The sequence below is a fragment of the Acinonyx jubatus genome, chromosome A3 (assembly GCF_027475565.1).
Source record: "Acinonyx jubatus isolate Ajub_Pintada_27869175 chromosome A3, VMU_Ajub_asm_v1.0, whole genome shotgun sequence".
Taxonomy (NCBI): domain Eukaryota; kingdom Metazoa; phylum Chordata; class Mammalia; order Carnivora; family Felidae; genus Acinonyx; species Acinonyx jubatus.
Genome location: NC_069388.1, coordinates 57029899 through 57049459, shown reverse-complemented (window position 1 = coordinate 57049459; position 19561 = coordinate 57029899). Strand labels below are relative to the sequence as shown.

General features: G+C 37.6%; 1 protein-coding gene across 50 annotated transcripts in view; it reads left to right on the top strand.

The window, feature by feature from the left end:
• The window catches only part of MAP4K4 (mitogen-activated protein kinase kinase kinase kinase 4), a 190398-nt gene extending 172070 nt beyond the window's left edge, over positions 1-18328 (top strand). For 26 of the 50 annotated variants that reach the window (XM_053200434.1, XM_053200425.1, XM_053200435.1 and 23 more), the window contains 7 exons: positions 1825-1968; positions 8119-8253; positions 10575-10675; positions 12448-12597; positions 13155-13314; positions 14070-14209; positions 15905-18328. In XM_053200434.1, the coding sequence (XP_053056409.1) occupies positions 1825-1968; positions 8119-8253; positions 10575-10675; positions 12448-12597; positions 13155-13314; positions 14070-14209; positions 15905-15988 (914 nt within the window). In that variant the 3' untranslated portion in view covers positions 15989-18328. Of the gene's footprint in view, positions 1-1824; positions 1969-8118; positions 8254-10574; positions 10676-12447; positions 12622-13154; positions 13315-14069; positions 14210-15904 lie in introns of all 50 variants that reach the window. The other 24 variants (XM_053200418.1, XM_053200410.1, XM_053200398.1 and 21 more) reach the window with 1 other exon arrangement.
• The last annotated feature ends 1233 nt before the right edge of the window (positions 18329-19561 follow it).

The window sequence follows — 19561 nt, the reverse complement described above, 5'->3', positions numbered from 1 at the left end:
CAGCACATACAGGGATGCTCTTGTGAAACGTACCACTGTTTCTGTAAGGGCAAAATGGAAACCTGCATCATATGCCTAATAGGTTTTTAATGGGGGGCTTTCCTCAGGTCACGCTATTATCAGAAACTGTAGATGTCTAGAATTCATGAGGACCTTTTTACACATTTTACATTTTTTGAGGACTCCAGGGATAGTGTTATATTAGTTTAGAGCCTACAGTGTTTCAGCACATTTGTAACTGTTGTCCTTGTGAGCCTTGCACTCTGTTAGTTGAAGTTTTTTGCATTTGAATGGCAGTGATAGTTACTACATATGTAAATTCCAGGTTCCCAGCTTCCCCCTAGACCCCAAAAAGTGTGTCCAGTTTCCTCACAAGGATTGCTTGGATATAGATACTGTCCCTCCAAGTCTTGGGTTTTACTTGCTCAATGGAACAGGGACAGAGCTGAGAGAGGGTTGGGAGCGTGTTTACTTGTTGCCTTCACGGTTGTTCACTTGAAGTTTTCTGGAAATAGGGTATGTGTGTATGTCTGTGTGTGTCTTCCTGTGTAATAAAACGTGAATTGTGTGGTTCAGGAAAATACATGGTATTCTTCCCTATCATTCCATCTACCAGTAAATATTGATTGGGCAATTTTTTAAAAGCACAAATACTTTATTCCTTGTCTCAGTGAGTTTATTACCCAGTTGAGGGAATCAGTGCAAACATGTATGTGCCTAACTGCTTAGGAATATAAGGTGATCTGTGCTACATGTTACAAAATTGGTTTAGACAAGGAAGGTTATAGACCAAGGAAAGAAGGCATTTAAGGAAATAAGTGAGTGATAGGGAGAAGTAAGTTGACTCAAGGTACAGAGAGTTTTGAATGCCAAGTTGAGGCTTTTGTACCCTGCCCTATAGGGTGTGTAGTTTTGAAGATGTAGTAGGACCTAATGAGTATTGTCGGAAGATGAGGATTGTTTGGGCTGCTGCCATGAGCAAATAGAGGGAGGATGTTGTAACAACCTGAGTTAAAGTCACTATCCATCATTTACAAGGAGGCCAAAGCCTGATGTAAGGTGAGAGCAGAGGAAAGGGAAAGGAAGGTTTTCTCTGGTTCTGGTGGTCAGTTTAGCTAGATGTGTGGAACAGGTGGTGGTGCTGTTACAGAAATGGCAAAAGTTGAGAAGTTGGTTTCAGTAGAAATTTACAGCAGGTGTGGAAAATCAGGTAGAGTATGAAATTAGGAGTTGGTGGTTCTGACGTGCTCCTTCAGAAAGCAAAGGAGATGTCTTTTGTGTTTTAAGAAGCAGAGAAGGTTTAAAAAAGGGGTGGGGGGCGCAGAGAAAACCAAGAGCTGGAGCTGAATGGAGCTGGAGCAGGGGAAGACCATGGTAGCAAATAGAGAAGCCAGGATTGGTCCCATGGGGAGGTCACAGTATTTTAATATTCCTAAGAAATATTGTTGCTTTCTTGATGATGATGGAGAATGGTCTTTAAGAAAATGGCACGGTGAGTCATAAATTGGTAAGGATTTGAGGTAGCTATATCTCATGCCAGAAGCTTGGCAATCAAAATAAAGACAATAAAGGAAGTATGAAGAGATCATGAAAACAGACATCTCTCTCATATCTTTTTTTTGATTTAAGTAAGTATTTCACCCTCACTCCTCTGTGATTTGTTGCCATTTGGTTACAAATACCTCTGGCTATTCCAAGCATTTCTTTTTGTGGGTGAGTTTAAAAACCACTCTTTTCCAGATAGCTGGTGTTATCCTTTCCGTACAACCAGACTGTTTGCCAAGCACGGCATAAAATTCAGGTCTTTCTGTGTTCTTAAAACAGGAGTGAATTTGTTAGTGGGTACAGAGAGTGGCCTGATGCTGCTGGACAGAAGTGGCCAAGGGAAGGTATATCCTCTGATCAACAGAAGACGATTTCAGCAAATGGATGTCCTTGAAGGCTTGAATGTCTTGGTGACAATATCTGGTAAGTGTTCATTTAATAAAGCAGGATTATTTCCCAGCACGAAACTTCTGTTAGCTCCTTTTTTGAAGTAATGGCTGAACGAGGTACAATTATAGCATGGTCTCATAGTAAAGTAATAGAAAGATGTGACCCACATGTACACACTGAACCTGTAGGGCTCCTCTAAAGAGCAGTCTTGAAAAGCACAGGGGCATGCGCTCTCTAGTTGACCTCTCGCACACAACCACCCTCTCTGCCCCGTTGCTCGTTGGGTTTAATGTGGCTTCCCTGGCTTGGAGGTTTGTGTCTGCTTCCACCCATGGGACTCTTGCATGCAGAAGGGACTGTGCTCTGCCATGATGGCACAAGTACCATATTATGGTTTTTCTTTACATCCGTTAACACTTACTATAAGCTTCTTTTTAGAAAGAGGTTTTTTTTAGTATAAATTATGTAATATATGTGCATTGTGGAAAAACACTACTGTAGAAAAGCAAGTAGGAGAAATAAAATGTAAAATCATCCAGAGATACTACTGACTTCAATTTTTAACTTCTAATCTTTTAAGCATACACACACTTAAAATACACTCATAAAGGGGGAAAATCTGCATTTAAATGGTTATACAACATTTCAAACATACAGACAATAATGAGAGAATGATTACAGAATAATGACACCCATGTACTGATTAGTTTTAACGGGTGTTAGATACACTTTTGTACCTGCAGTTAGCCTCCCTTCCCCTTTGAGCTGCCCCTGTAACCACTGTCCTGAAGTTATACAGTGTTCATTCTGGTTTGACCAAATCAGGTACTTGCTCTCTCTGTGTCATTAAACATTTCTTTATAAACAGTTGTATTTTATATGGCTATAGAGTGTTTTTTTGTATAGATATTCTAAAACGTATTTACTTCTGTTGTAAATCTTTTAGTTTATCCCTTTTTTCCCCTCACGTAGATATTTTTGGCATATATCATATATCTTGTAGTTGACTTAACCATTGTGCACATATGCCCGTGATGCGTGGGTACTGGTTTCCTAATAATTTGTATGATTGCTAGAGTCAAGAGTATGCAAAATTGGAATACTTTAGGTCTTCTAATAACCCACAGCAGCTTTGATTTAGTCATCTGCTAACTCCAGCTTATTATATTTGTTTATATGTAACATCTCTTGCAGTTATTTTAGTTTTGAAATATGCTTTTGGTTGTAAGTAAAAGATGTTTGTTGAAGTGCAAAAATTTCGCCATCCATCTCATACTTAAATGAGAAAACAACCATTTACAACTTGAGTGTTAATGTGGAGTAGGTTTTAAAATTGGAGGAGAAATGAATCTGCCACTAAAAATGGCTTGGGCTTCATTTTGTGATTAACTGAACAAGAAGATTTATGGGAATCACTAAACAGCTGACACCAGTAATTTTTGGGGACTACTTTTCTCTATTCCTCTTTTGTAGCTTTTAATGATTTTCTTTTACAATCATGCAAGTAATACATATTAATTGTAGGAAGCTTAAAAAAATGAGAAAACCTTAGGAAGAATAAAACAAAATGTTACCCTATCTCAGAGACCACTCTCGTTGACACTTTTTTATATTTCCTTCTCCTCATATCTGTAAGTATATATTACAGTATGGAAATGGAACACTATATACATAAAAGTACATAGTTTTTGTTTCATTTAACATACTTTATTATTTCCCCACATTCAAAAAGTCTTCAAAACGGGCGCCTGGGTGGCTCAGTCGGTTAAGCATCCAACTTCAGCTCAGGTATGATCTTGCAGTCCGTGAGTTTGAACCTCACGTGGGGCTCTGTGCTAACAGCTCAGAGCCTGGAGCCTGCTTGGGATTCTGTGTCTCCCTCTCTCTCTGCCCCTCTCCTGCTCACACTCTGTCTCTCTCTCAAAATAAATAAACATTAAAAAAAAATTTTTTTATTTAAAAAAAAAGTCTTCAAAACTTAAAAAGATTGTGTTGAAGTATAAGACGTAATACAAAAAGTGCACAGATTATAAGTATACAGCCCAGTGAATTGTCACAGTTAGAATCCATCCATGTAGCACCTATACCCTGGTGAAGAAATGGAACAATCCCAGCAGTCCAGAAGCTTCCCTGCAGTCCCCACTTTGCTGCCTCCCAGTCACTGCCCCCCATGTTCCCAGAGGGAAGCACTGTCCTTTAAATACCTAAGATTGGTTTTACCTTCATTGAACTAAAGCTGCAGAAATGGTAAAATGGTAGGTATTCTTTTGTGTCTGGCTGGGGTTTTTTTGTTTTTGTTTTGTTTTTCTTAAAGAGCACTTTAGGTTTACAGAAAAGTTGGAAAGAAAATACAGACAATTCCTGTATTACCCCCCACCTCCAGTTTTCCCAGTTAGCCTCATTAGTGTAGTACTTTTGTTGTAATTGATGATCCCGTATTCATACATTATTTTTATTAACTAAAGTCTGTAGTTTACGTTAGGGTTCACCCTTTGTGTTGTACAGTTCTTTGGGTTCTGACAAACACATAATTATCCACAATTATAGACTAATTTCACTGCCCTGAAAATCCCCTGTGCTCCACCTATTCATCTCTCTCCAAAAGTCCCTGGCAACAACTGATTTTTTTTTTTTTTTTTAATTTTCTATGTGACCTTTTCCAGAACATCATAGTTGAAATCATGTGTAGTATGTAGCCTTTTCAGACTGGCATCTTTTCTCTAGCAATATGCATTTAAGGTTCCTCCATGTCTTTTCATGACTTGATAGTGCATTTCTTTTTATTGTTGAATAATCTTTTGTGTGGGTGTGCCACTTTGTGTATCCATTCACTTATTGAAAGACCTCTTGGTTGCTTCCAATTTGCAGCAATTATGAATGAAACTGCTACAAATATTTGTGGACAGTTTTTTGTGTAGACATGTTTTCAACTTATGTGCTTGGTTAAATACCTAGCAGCGTGATTGCTGAACATAAGGTAAGACTACATTCAACTGGGCACCTGGGTGGCTCAGTTGGTTAAGTGCCCGACACTTGGTTTCCACTCAGATCATGATCTCGCACTTTCATGAGTTCAAGCCCTGCGTCAGGCTCTGCGCCCACAGCACAGAGCTTGCTTGGGGTTCTCTCTCCCTCCCTCCCTCCCTCCCTCTTTCTCTCTCTCTCTCTGCCCCTCCCCCACTTTTGCTGTCTCTCTCAAATAAATTTGAAAACATTATTTAAAAAAAAAAAAAAAGACTACATTCAGCTTTGTAAGAAATAGCTAGGCTGTCTTCTAAAGTGATTCTATCATATGTTCCTACAAGGCATGAATGAAGATGTTGCTCCATGGCCTCATCAGCATTTGGTGATGTATTTTGGATTAGTATAGTATAGTGTCTGATTATCGTTTTAATTTTTAATTCCTGATGAAATAATGTTGAATATCTTTTCACATGGTTATTTGCCATCTATGTATGTCATCTTTAGTGAGGTATCTGTTAAGGTCTTTTGTCTATTTTATAATAGGGTTGTTTGTTTTCTTCTCTTGAGTTTTAAGAGTTCTTTGTACGTTTTGGATACAAGTCCTTTATCAAATAGGTTTTTGCAATTTTTTTTTTATTTTTTTTTTTGCAGTTTGTGGCTTGTCTGTCCATTCTCTTAACTGTGTCTTCCACAAAAGTTTTTAATTTTAATAATGTCTAACTTACCTTTTTTTTTTTTCTTTCATGGATTATCCTTTTGGTGTTATATCTGAAAAGGCATTGCCAAATCCAAGGAGGTTGTACCTAGGTTTTCTCCTATGTTATCTTCTAGAAGCTTTATAGCTTTGCATTTCATGTTTAGGTCTGTGATCCATTTGATCTTTGTGAAAGGTTCAAAGTCTATAAATTCATTATTTTTTGTATATGAATGTCCAGTCCTTCTAGCAGTGATTGTCGAAAAGACCATCCTTTTTCTGTTAGAATGGCCTTTGATCCTTTGTCAAAGATTAGTTCATTGTATTTTTTTGTTTGTTTTTTATTTTTGGGAGAGAGAACCAGTGGGGAAGAGGAGCAAAAGGAGAGAGAGAGAGAGAGGGAATGAATCTCAAGCAGGCTCCATGCTCATTGTGGACCCCAATGCGGGGCTCTGTCCCACAACCCTGGGATCATAACCTGAGCTGAAATCAAGAGTTGGACACTCAACTGACTGAGCCACCCAGGCATCCCCATAGTTCATTATATTTGTGTGGGTCTAGATCTCTGTTTTGTTCCATTGATCTGTCTTTCCTTTTGCTAATACCACATTGTCTTGATTACTGTAGCTTTGAAGTAACTCTTGAAGTCAGGTAGTGTCAGCCCTCCAAACTTGTTCTTGCTCAATACTGTGTTGGCTGTTTTGGCTCTTTTGCCTTTCCATATAAAGTTTAGAGTCAGTTTATTAACATGTACAAATAACTTGATAGGATTTTGATTGGGATTACATTGATTGTACATAGATCAAGTTCAGTAGAACTTACATCTTAGCAATATTGAGTTTTACCCATGACCATTGAATATATCTCCATCTGTTTCGATCTCCTTTAATTTCTTTCTTCAGAGTTTTGTAGTTTTCCTCATACAGATGTTGTGTAGGCCTATTTTGTCACGTTTATAACTAAATATATCTTTTTTGGTTTTTAGTACTTCTGCAGATGCTGTATTTTAATTTCAAATTTCCAATTGCTTGTTGCAAGTATATAGGAAAACAGTTGACTTTTATATATGAACCTTGTAGCTTGCAACCTTATATAATTATTTATTAATTGCAGGAATTTTTTTTTTTACGAGTTCTTTGTCATTTTCTATGTGAACAGTCCTGTATTTCTTCCTTCCCAGTTTGCATACCTTTTATTTCCTTTGTCTTACTGCATTAGCTAGGACATGTAGTATGATGTTTAATAGGAGTGGTAAGTGGGGACACCCTTCCCTTGTTCCTGATCTGAAGAGGAAAGTATCTAGTTTCTCACCATTAAGTATGGTATTAGCTGTAAGTTTTTTGTAGATGTTATTTGTCAAATTGAGGCAATTTCCCTCTATTCCTATTTGCTGTGAATTTTTGATCATGAAATGAATGTTGGGTTTTGTCAGATGTTTTTTCTGAATCTGTTGATAAGATCATATGATTTTTCTTCTTGAGCTTGTCAATGTGTCTAGTTTCTTTTGTTCAACACCCATTTTGTTGTTGTTGCTCATAGAGGTGTATTCCGCTTCATTTCTGTGTATGACTATACCACAATTCATTTATTTGTTCTGTTGTTGATAAACATTTGTGTTTGCTGTTTTCAGTTCTTAGGAACAATGCTGCTGTGAACATTCTTGTTCATGTTTTTGGGAGCTCATACACACACACATTAATATGAAGAGAGAAGTTACTGGATCATAAGTAGCATATACATGCATCCTACTTTAATAGATAATGCCAAGCTTTTTAAAATGGTTCTAACAATTTATAGCACTGGTTTCTGAGTTTCTAGTTACTCCTCATCTTCCCTACTTTGAGTACTATTGTTCTTTTTAATTCTAGACACTCTGATAGATGCATAAAATTGTATCTCATTACGGTTTTAATATGCATTCACTAATTGACTATTGAGAGCAAGTACTTTTTTATGTATCTATGAGTTAACTTCTTTTGACTGTTATAGTCGACTGCCCACTTTTTCAATTGGGTTATCTCTCTTCTAAGTGATTTATAGGTTGTGAGTACTCTGTCGGCCCTTTAAGTTGCACACATCTTCAATTTATGGCTTTTTGCTGGATTTGATTCCCTGCCTTGGTTGATCTATTTAATCTTTCTATGCTGTCTAATGAGAACTAATAGCTACTCCAGAGAGTTTTGAGAATCAGATCACATAATACATGTGAAAGCATCTTATAAGGTCTGTTGGTTGCATTGCTGTGCAGGTGTTTGCATTACTTTGTGGTTTATGGATACTGGCTATCTACATAAGTGTGAGTTCTTTTTTCTTTTAAAACCTTCCCTTCTAATCAGGCCTATACCTGATGATAATTCTATAGGAGTTTCAAAATCCTTCTGAATAGCTTAAATTGAGGTTCTAGTAAAACTCATACAGAATGGTTCCCTTAGGAGGATAATATTTATTGCTCATTTGGTTACTGTTATTGATAGATGGCACCTACTTTGAATACGTATATAAAATATTTATATTTGTTTTGCTAGGCAAAAAAGATAAGTTACGTGTCTACTATTTGTCTTGGTTACGAAATAAAATACTTCACAATGATCCAGAAGTTGAGAAGAAGCAGGGATGGACAACCGTGGGGGATTTGGAAGGATGTGTACACTATAAAGTTGGTAAGTTCCAGGAGGCTCATGAGGGTTTTATTCTGCAGGGTTTTGTTCCACAGGGTTCTTTCTGATACACCTAGATGTTTTCTGCGATTATGTTTCTAAGGCATCTTCTAATCCCGAAGTGTCATCTTGACTCACAATGTACCTTTTAACATAACACCATTCATTCCTGCCATTCATTCTGTCCTCCATCCATCTCATGCTCACATTCATCTTGCGAGCGAGGCTTTTTACCCTTCCTCTTTGACAGTCCAGATTCTTCTCTGTAAGATGTGGTCACAATAACCTCTCTAAGGAAACCTTGCCAAAGGAAAGCCAGCCAATTTGGATTCTTGCTTTGTGCTCCAAGCCTCATCTCCATTGAGAGGACTTTGGGTCCTTGGCAGTCATTGACAGAATGTTTGAGAGTTTGACCAAAGAGCTATATGGCTTGTCTTTTTGAATGAAGCGCACTGTGCAAAGCTGCTGTGCTCTTAACTACTAAATGAATCTAGCCGGCCAGCCAATGTTTCATAGCAACTGTCTTGTTTTTTCATTTGCTGGCACGCATGCTTTGGTTCTTATGAAGTAAGAGCTTGCAAGAACAAAACCAAAACAATTTTTTTTTTATGTATGAAAAAAAATTAAAATACTGGTACTAATGTTGGAAGTAAAGGGGAAATAATGACGCTTAGCCAAATTAAACTTTATTGGAGAGATAATATATTCTAATAGAATTTGAAATGGGAATTTGAGAAGATCAGCAAATAGTCTCTATTATACCTAAGACTGATTAATGTAAGCGTCCTATTGAATATTGATTTCTGCTACTATGTTTTGTTTTTTTCTGTTTATGAAAGTATATGCTATAGTCATTTTCTCTGCTTCTAGGGATATTACAGTCCTTGACATTCTCTTATTATTTATATAATCTGTCCACAACTCTCAGCTCACTGATTAATAATGATTGCAGAAGCCACCCCAGTTTGGCATGATTCTGAGTGTTACTGAAAAGTAGTACTATATACTTGATGAAATTTTGGGATTGGGATTTTCTGTGCTGTGTTTATGTGAAATAATTTTTGCAGGGTAACTAAAATCATCTAAGGTTAAATTTAATGAAATCATTCAGAATGGGTGAAATGTGCATGAATAGATTATCCTACAGGGGGAACTAGAGGCAGATGTGTTACACTGTGCTGGGCTTTTCATTGGAATAAAACAGTTATCCTCAGGTCTGTCATTCTTACAGAATGAATCACAAGCATTTTCTGCGGTAAGAGTGTGTGGTACCATTCATTCATTATACTTTTAGGAAATTATATTCAGTTTATCAAGACCTGTGCTGTACAATATGATTTCCATCAAGAATAGGGGCTACTTAAATTTATATTTAAATTAATTAACATGAAATAAACTATAAAATGTGGTTCTTCAGTGGCACTAGTACATTCCAAGTGCCCAATAGCCACATATAACTTGTGGCTATCATATTAACAGTACAGATCTAAAATCTTTTCATCATTGCAAAAAATTCTGTTAAACAGCACTGGTTTGGACAACCTTTGATAATCCTTTGTGTCTTAATATTAATGTCAGTGATATATTTGAATAGTGATACTATATTGGAAATTAACAAGGAGAATTATCAAGTTAACAAGCCATCTCTCATGTGCAAAGGAAGAATAAAGTAGTATTGTGACATTAGATAGTTTATAAAGAAACTGGTAGAACTGTGCCAGACCACTAAGTCACGTGAGGGCACAGCCCCTCAGAGCATCTGTTTTTAAGCAGAGTTGCTTGGCTGCAAGAGAACCGGAATAGCTATGTAAAGAAGGCATTTTCAACTGAAAAAATACATATAGCTGAATAGAGATTTCCTTTATTACTGTTCTTTTTGTATGGAACTTTAGGTAGAATTCAGGCAGTCACTGCCTATATAGATCAGGAAGCAGTTTGAAGTGATACTTAGCTGATTAACCACTTCATTATCCTTTTGAAGCAATACTGAGCCCTTAAGACTTTAGGGTGGTAGGCCTGGCATTGTCTTTGATTAGTAAATACTTGCAGTCTAAGAAGATTAGGAACATTAGTGAAAGTATTCCTTAATAGTAACCAGAGTATTGGAATTGAGTCCCAAACATCAGTCAAGAAATATGGGAATAGGCTGAAAAAGTATTGGAAAAGGAAACTCTGAGGTTTGATCACTCAGCATTTTTTTCCGGTTGATCTAGATGACTCAATAGAAGGCATTATTTATAACGTTTGCAAAAGACAACTAACAGAATTTAGAGTTCCATGTTGATTCTGACCTGTGCTTCTCTTGTTTATGTTGTTGTTTTCAGTAAAATATGAAAGAATCAAATTTCTGGTAATTGCTTTGAAGAGTTCTGTGGAGGTCTATGCGTGGGCACCCAAGCCATATCACAAATTTATGGCCTTTAAGGTAACAGCATCAAGTGTACTTACAAGTAGCATCAGCCATGCATGCATGACCAAGAAAGAGCCAGAGGACAGTTTAAAAACCCTAAATAGTTAAAACTGATCATTTAAAAGCTATGTACTAATATAGAGTATAACTTTGTCATAAGAGAGGCCATTTCTAATGTAATAGGCCTCATTGTCTGCTTTCCAAGCCCTCAGGGTATGAGGAAAGAGCTAAATGTTTGGTAGACATTGATTGATATGTCAATATGGTAACAGAAGAAAGGACAAAGTAATGCCACCTCTAATTAAAAAGCAGATCTTGGGGTGCCTGGGTGGCTAAGTCGGTTAAGCGTCCGACTTCGGCTCAGGTCATGATCTCACAGCTTATGAGTTCAGATCCTGCATCGGGCTCTGTGCTGACAGCTCAGAGCCTGGAGCCTACTTCACATTCTGTGTCTCCTTCACTCTCTGCCCTCTCCCACTTGTGCTCTCTCTCTCAAAAATAAATAAAAACATTAAAAAAAAAACAAAAACAGCAGACCATGACCATCTGCCTGAAGTCATGCATGTGTATAAAGATTTAGATATGTTTTTGATAAATAGTATCCAACAGTAGGCAGCTTGGAGGTATATCTTTTCAATAGAATACTAACTAAAAAACAAATTACAGAAATTCTTAATGACACAGGAATATGTATTATGTGTTAAATAGAAAAAGTTAAAAGCATGAATAATGCATTGTTTCTGTTTAAGGGAAAAACTATAGAAAAACATTAGTATTTTTCTGTGTGAGTATTTTTAATATTTTTTATAATTCTAGAGTTTGCATTAGATACAAATTTATGAAATTCTTAATTAAAATATTACTTTGACATTAGATATTATAAATAACTTAACATCATTTTTTATATTAGGCACAAAACTTTGAGTATAGCTCCTGGGGCTGTTTTAGTGCATATCATGAAATTAGGAATTTTTCATCCAAAATGATTCTATTTACTTACCTTTTTTTCTTGTTCTTGATACACTTTATTAAGGGTAAGTTTCAAGTATTTGGAAAATTGACATATTTAGATTGCTTATTGCTTGATTCCCTAATAAAGCAGGATAAATGGGGTTACCATATTTGCTTAAGAAATAAATCCACATGTTACTGACTAAAAGTAATTGGTTGTATCTTCTGAGATCTGGTCTTAATATCCTTTATGTGCCAGATGTACTCTCCTAGTTGCTTTTATAAGTATATTGTTTAAGTCTGTCTTGTGAGCTGTAGGTATTGATATTAATCAAGAACTGAGGTCATCTAGTTTATTACAGGTCATCCAGGTTAATACCCTACAGCTTTTCATCACTGTATTGCTCCAGTCAAAAAATTAAAGTAGAAGTCTCTATGATGACTATGATGACCATACTAAAAATTCTCAGTATGTGACTCCTGCAACTCTACCTCTTTCTCCATTGTCTGCATTGAATAGTTGAATACTGTGCTACAGAAAGTCCTGGTTCTTTCACTTTAGATGTTTTTCTCACCAAGACAAGAAGGTGGAATTCTTGGGCCAGGTAGGGGGAATTTGCGACACGTCTTCTGGAAGAAATGTCTCCCAGATGCTGATTGGCAGACAAAAGCATAATAAATTAGAGACTTATTTCATAGAGTATTTTTGCTTATGGTTGTTGCCAGAATGGCTCAGTAATTAAATAACTGAGTACCTTGGGTTTGGCTTCTGTTTGATCTATCAGAAATAAGTTCTTCTTTGTCTTACTACTTTTGTCTTGGTTACTTCTTTGTAGTCATTTGGAGAATTGGTACATAAGCCATTACTGGTGGATCTCACTGTTGAGGAAGGCCAGAGGTTGAAAGTGATCTATGGATCCTGTGCTGGATTTCATGCTGTTGATGTGGATTCAGGATCAGTCTATGACATTTATCTACCAACACACGTAAGAAAGAACCCACACTCTATGGTTGGTTGACTGGCTTCATTTTGTTTTGACTTTTTTCTTTACTCTGCTTAGTGAACTAACACAAGCAGGGATTCCTTGCTTCCCCTTGGTGTGGGGGTGAGTATTTAAATGATGTGCCATTCTCAATAGCTGCATGCTCTGAGACAAGTGGAAATCCATTCTCCTGGCTCTGTGAAGCCCTCCTGAAAACCTCTTAGCCCTGGCTTTGACTAACATGGGATGTATTTGGGGCAATTGCTGGCAGGTCAGAATATCCCTGGGTTGGGAGTGGTTTTAATTAATTTCTTAATAGAATCCACAATCCAGATATGTTCCACGGGCCTCAGAAAATGTGAACTAGTAGAGTACATGACCTGTAAAAGGTATTCTTTGAGATATATGTCGCATGAGTTTTCCAAAATTTTATTCAATTGCTGTATTTATTCACCTGGAATATTAACCAGTGCATTCACCAAGACAATCTTTTTGAACGCTATTTCAAGGATAGAAATAACCACAAACATACTTCCCTGTACTTTGTTCCTCTTCTCTAGATCCAGTGTAGCATCAAACCCCATGCAATCATCATCCTCCCCAACACAGATGGCATGGAGCTTCTGGTGTGCTATGAAGATGAAGGGGTTTATGTGAATACCTATGGAAGAATCACCAAGGATGTGGTTCTGCAGTGGGGAGAGATGCCAACATCTGTAGGTAGGTATCACTCAGAGGAAAAGATAGCATATGTAAAAATGGAGCCTTCTCTAAAACTGCATGTTATCACATCAGTTTTACCTGTTGTTCAGACATTTTGGCCATTTAGCAGAATGGTTGGCAGAAAAACAAAAAACAAACAAAAAAAACCCAGAATGGTTGGCAATATTGATGGTGAAAAGGGAGATTGTAGACCATGGCACTGGTCATAGTCTGTTTTAGAACAAAATCCAAGTAGTTATTTAACACTTTAAAACTCTGTCATTTACAGTCCTTCATTTAATCCTTAAGACATCCAGGATGTAGGACAGATGTGGTTGTTGACTAATCTGTGGAAAGTAAAATGAGGCAGAAAAAGGGTAAGGGATTTATTTTTTCGAGTGGCAGTGCCACTCAATAATCTGAAATTTTTAGTTTATATCCCAAGTTGTTCTGGTTTCAATGTAGTCATTTTCTCTTCTCATCACTTCTTCCTGCCTTCTTTATGACTGGTTTGATAAAAATAGGAGCACTAAACTATATCCAGTGGGTCATTGCTCAAAATAAGCATGAACCATCTCAAGAATTCAAATTACCACTTCTCAGGATAAAATTTAAAAGCAAAAGTTCCTTAAAACAAAAACAAAAGCAAAGTTCCTTAAAAACAAAAATCTCCATATGCTAGACATGCAGATAATGTGTGTGTTATATGAGCAGAATCTTTTCATAGCTGTTTCTTTATCTATAACAATTTCATGTTTTCTCCTCTCAAAAAGCATATATTCGATCGAATCAGACGATGGGCTGGGGAGAAAAGGCCATAGAGATCCGATCTGTGGAAACTGGTCACTTGGATGGTGTGTTTATGCACAAAAGGGCTCAAAGACTAAAATTCTTATGTGAACGCAATGACAAGGTAATGGTTTCCTTACAACTTCTCTTGAGCTGCTGTTAGCTTTGGTAATGGTTTACTTTCCATGGGGTTTGGTGAAGCCTTTTCTTGAGGTTTTGATAGATTCTGAAATAAATTCATCAAGCAACATTTTAGTAGTGACTTTTTAGACCTGTATATAGGAGTTAGGGTCTGTTTTATTTTGTGTTTGCTTATGAAGGGAGAAGAGATACTTGTTTCTGCCAAAATCATCGTATTTTGTTTGTAGTGGTTGTTTTTAACCCCAGTAGGTAACCTGTATGAGCTATGTTTGGCTTAGGGATAGAAAAGGTTAAAACTGCCAATCTAGTGGGATTCTTCTGTGATTGGAAGAAAGCCCCTTGCAAATTTGGTAGGGTAAAAGTTTCCTCTCGAGACCCTGATGTGCATCAGAAGGATACTACTTGTCTGCTTCTGAATAGTAAAATAACTTCATAGTTTGCATGTCAGAAATACCTAACAGTATAAATCATTTTATGCAGAAGCATGAGCACCTCCTGCAGCTGAGACCCCCAGTCTTCAAAAGACCTAAAAACTTTTGTTTTTCAAAACTGGCCACATCCTTGTTACTTTCAAGGCCTACCAACTCCCTGGAATCCCCTCCCTAAACCAGCCTTGGAGTGGAGCAGCTGGATGGCCAAGGGTGTTGACCCATCCCACGTGCTTTGAGAAGGACCTCCCAGGTGGGCCTGGCCTTTACCAAGCCCAGCTTTCTCTCTTTTCCCTCCACTTGGATGAAAATGTCTTACTACCTGAGGCAGCCTGTTGCAACCTTAGAAACTTCCCTCTTAAGAACATTTCCACCTCTTGTCTCACATTAAAATATATTAAACATCCTAGCCACTGGCCCACTAATTGACTTCTCAGATTAAATTTGAAAATTCACCTTGACAGAGAAGAGCTCTAGATCTCTTCCTTGACAGCTGGGCTTTCTGCCTAACTGCATGCTCAGTAAATACATTGCACCACCACCAGCCCCCTTTCCTGTGATCCTGTACCTCGTTTACTAACGGTGTTGACATTGTTTTCTAATCATTTACCTTAGAAATCCATACAACTTCCCAACCCAATCCAGGATTTTGCCAGCTTTTTGGCTTATATTTTCCTGAGTATATTTAATGTAGCCATAACTATAATATTCTTTGAACTTGGGCATTTAAATATTTTTATTATTTATTATGTTATATTCTTTGAAGTTTACTAATCAAAGGCCCAAAAGTAAACTATAGTATTGTGACTACAGAGTAATATGAAATAACATATATTTTAGCTTAATTTTTTAAAAGAGAAAAATCAGGTTGCTAAGGAGTTTTCCAGACACATTTATCTTTTAGATGATATTAGCAGTGGAGATAAAAAGAAATAACTCAATTTCAGAAATATCAGTGTTTTTCTTTTCAGTTCTCACAATATGGCAGTGATAGCCTTCTTAGTTGTGATAAAAATTAGCGACAGAGATGATCTCCTTATGATCAAGTAATACTGATGTCCTCTCAGATTTTCTTTTGAAAGAGGCCTTTGGGCTTTTAGGCTGCCTGCATTTGGAGGTGTTGAGGTATTGAGGTGTTGGTGGCACTAGGTCATCTGCCTGGGAACCATAGGAAGGATTGCTCCAAAGGACTGGATTGTGTTGTGTTTTCATGGTAAATCTCTCCCTCCCTCTTTCTCTTGATTTTGCAGGTCTTCTTCGCCTCCGTTCGGTCTGGTGGCAGCAGTCAGGTTTATTTCATGACATTAGGCAGGACTTCCCTTCTGAGCTGGTAGAAGCATTGTGATGAGGATTGCTGGCCCCCAGAGTCTTCAATGAGATCCTGAGAACTTGGAATTCCTTGCAACTGGAGCTCAGAGCTGCACCGGTGTAGTCCAGGACAGCTGTGTATGCAGACACCACGTGTGGGGTGTTTCGTTTCGTTTCATTTCCTTTCTGCACCTCTTACCAGTTTATCCCCCTTCTCTTCTTTCCCCTACTCAAAAATAAATCAAGGCTGCAATGCAGCTGGTGCTGTTCACATTCTACCATCAGGTGCTATAAGTGTTTGGGATCGAGCATCAGACCAGAAAGCAAATGCCTTTCCTTCAGCTCCAGAATTCCTTGTCTCTGAGTGACTCTGTCTTATGGGTATCTGAAAGTGGAGACTATGAACATGCCATTGGTTTGGAAGTGGGCACATGGAGGTGTAAAATGGTGGTCTCATGAGCGGTTTGCTGAAGCAGAAAGCAGATTTAATATAGTAACATTAACAGTGTATTTAATTGACATTTCTTTTTTGTAATGTGACAATATGTGGTCAAAGAAGAAGGTGCAGGTTTAAGAAGTTAATATTTATAAAATGTGAAAGACACAGTTACTAGGATAACTTTTTTGTGGGTGGGGCTTGGGAGGCAGGGTGGGGTGGGTTAAGGGGGTCCCATTTTATTTGGATTTTTTTTTTTTTTTTTTTTTTTGGCTTGGCCAAAAACTCCGTCATTTTTCTGTGTACCAGGTTTTGCCTAAATCATGTGCAGATGGTTCTTAAAAAAAAAAAAAAAAAAAGGAAAAAAAAAAAAAGGAAAAAGAAAATGTGTGCATTTGTATAATGGCCAGAACTTTGTTGTGTGACAGTATTAGCACTGCCTCAGCCTAAAGGTTTAATTTTTGTTTAAACCTAGAAGCACGACAAGTTTTACCACAGTCTGCACTTGCAGAGGAAAAGAAATTGTTTCAGCCACATGTTTATTTTTTTGCCTACCTCATTGTTTGTAATGCATTAAGAGGTGGTTTAGTTTATATGTTTTTGGAGGAAAACATTAATGTTTAATTTAATCTTAATACCAAAACTATCAGATTGAAGTTTGACTGTTATTTTGTCACAGGTCTCAGTAGGCACAAGAGAAATTGTCCCTGAAGATGGGAAATAGCCACATGGTTTCATCATGCTGATGGATGCAGTCTGTTTTTCTAAGTTCAGAGAGCAGAATGCTTCGTTTTCACCAGATGCACCATTAGTGGTTGATGGGCAACTATGGCCTCTAACACAAGGGGCCTCACTGTTCTCAATTTGGGGTTTGGTGGCAGACAGGCGGTCATGTTAGAATAGTCACACAAACTGTTCAGTGTTGCAGGAACCTTTTCTTGGCAGGGGGTGGGGGGGTGGAGTTTCCCTTTTCTAAAAATGCAATGCACTAAAACTATTTTAAGAATGTAGTTAATACTGCTTATTCATAAGATGGCATCTTCCTGTGTTTTAGGTGTAATATCCAAGCCCTGGCTTTTCTCCTCCTCTCACTTGCTCTCTTGTTCTCTCTCTGTTTTTTAAACCAATTTTACTTTATGAATATGTTCATGACATTTGTAATAAATGTCTTGGGTAATAATTTGTTTCATGGCTTCATGGTCACTCAATTCCTCTGAGACTATTAATCTCTTGGTAAAGGAGCAATGCTCATGGCTGTGCCATCTTAGTTTCCTCTTGTTGAGTTTCGAGTGGGAATATTGTGTGATGGCTACTTTAAACTTTGTTTACCAAACAGAACTTGGCATTTCATAGGTTTAATACTCCTTTGTGATTAAGTTTCTTTTATAACATGAAAAAGGAAGATTTTCCTCCCAAAAATATAACAATCATTTGCACCTATTTGTTAAGGCTTTGCCCAGCATTCTCATCCTATTTGGCATCCAGTTTGACCCCTGTTATTCTGTTCCTCCCGGTCAGCATCTCTGCCGAAGGCTCTCCTTTGAATCATAAAAACCTAGTGAACAATCTGTATACTCACAGATGCAGAAACAGCAGCTGGTTGTACATAGCCACAATGACAGATAAGTAAGCGAGCCTTAGTCTGTTTTGAAAAGGACAAGGCATTAGAAATGGCTTTTCCATCTATGTGACTTTGGAATGATGCTGATGTCCAAAGCAGAAAGGACTAGTTCTTTTCTACGGATTCATAGTTAACACAGAGAAGATTGAAAAGTTAATCCCACCTTTGGAAAGGACTTTTGAGATGGGCCAGATGCCATCACCACAGAATTTCAATCAAAATCAAATTACCGCTGGTGATTTCCTACATGTTTTAGTTTTTTTGGGTAAGATAAAACGTGCCACAGTGAACACGTGTGCATGCCGAGAGGAGAAAGAACTAGATGGCTTGGTCAATCCAAGTTGGCTTTGTAGCCTCTCCTATGACTTTAGAGAGAGGTAAAGTTGAACAGGTATCTGAAAAAACAGTGAATTTCTGGTACCAATAAGGAAGACAGAAAAAAAAAAGTACTTATCCAACAGACTTGAAGCTCAGTGTCTGTAAGTCAAGGTGGGGTGCACAGATAATACACATGACTTTTCATTGGAATTACAATTTAGAACTTGACAAAAACTGGATTTCCTTTCGGAGGTAGTGGGGTCTGAGCTCAAGCCTGAATTGTGCCTGTCCTGGTAGCCACCTGGCACTCTTTTGGTGTTTGTGTTGAACGTAATCAAATCCATCTGTGTGCTTAATTCACTGAGGTCAGACTGCCGTTTGTCCTTATGGGGCGGGCTCCTGGTGTGTGCTTTCCTTGGCTGTGGTGTCCTTGCCTTCTTGGCTGCAGCACCTTGTACACCAGATTGTGTTGCTACAGCTTGATTCAGGTACCCAGTTAGGTTTCTCCATTAAAAATTACGAGCTGGTGAAATTTCCTTCTTCTAGAGAAGGGGTGATCTTTTTTTTCCTTTAACAGGGTAGTGACTTCACAAAAGTGCCAAGATGGCAAAATTATAAAAAGAAGACAGTATTATACCATTAAATATGGAACATTGAACTACTTAGCACTGCTCTTCAAAATACAGATGTCTCTAGGTATAGTCAAAGCTTTAATAAGTAATACCTTTCTGTATTTAAATCAGAGCAACTCTGTATTGAGTGCAGTGTTTTTACTTTTTTCTCATGCACATGTTATGTTGGAAAAAATGTTTACAAAAATGGTTTTGTTTCACTAACGTGCATCATATTTATGGTTTATTTTTAAGTGATTTTTTATGGGTTATTTAGGTTTCTGTCTTAGTTGTAGTCCACTTACAGTGACTCATAATTCTTAACTTTGCCAATTATAAATTTGCTAAGCAGTAATACAAATGACAGACTGCATTAAATTTACTAATCCTACAGCTGCAAAGCAGACTGGTGGCAAGTACATGCCACCCCCCCCCCCCCCGCCAACCCAAGTGCTAACTTGTCTTCTGTGTATTATGAAAATTACTGTTGTCCCCCCACCTTTCTCCTTAAATAAAAGAAAAATGACACCTATTTTATGTGGCATGAGTTTCAAATATATTCTGATCCTTCAGAATGTCTCCTTCCCATGAGGATCCATATTTTATACACACC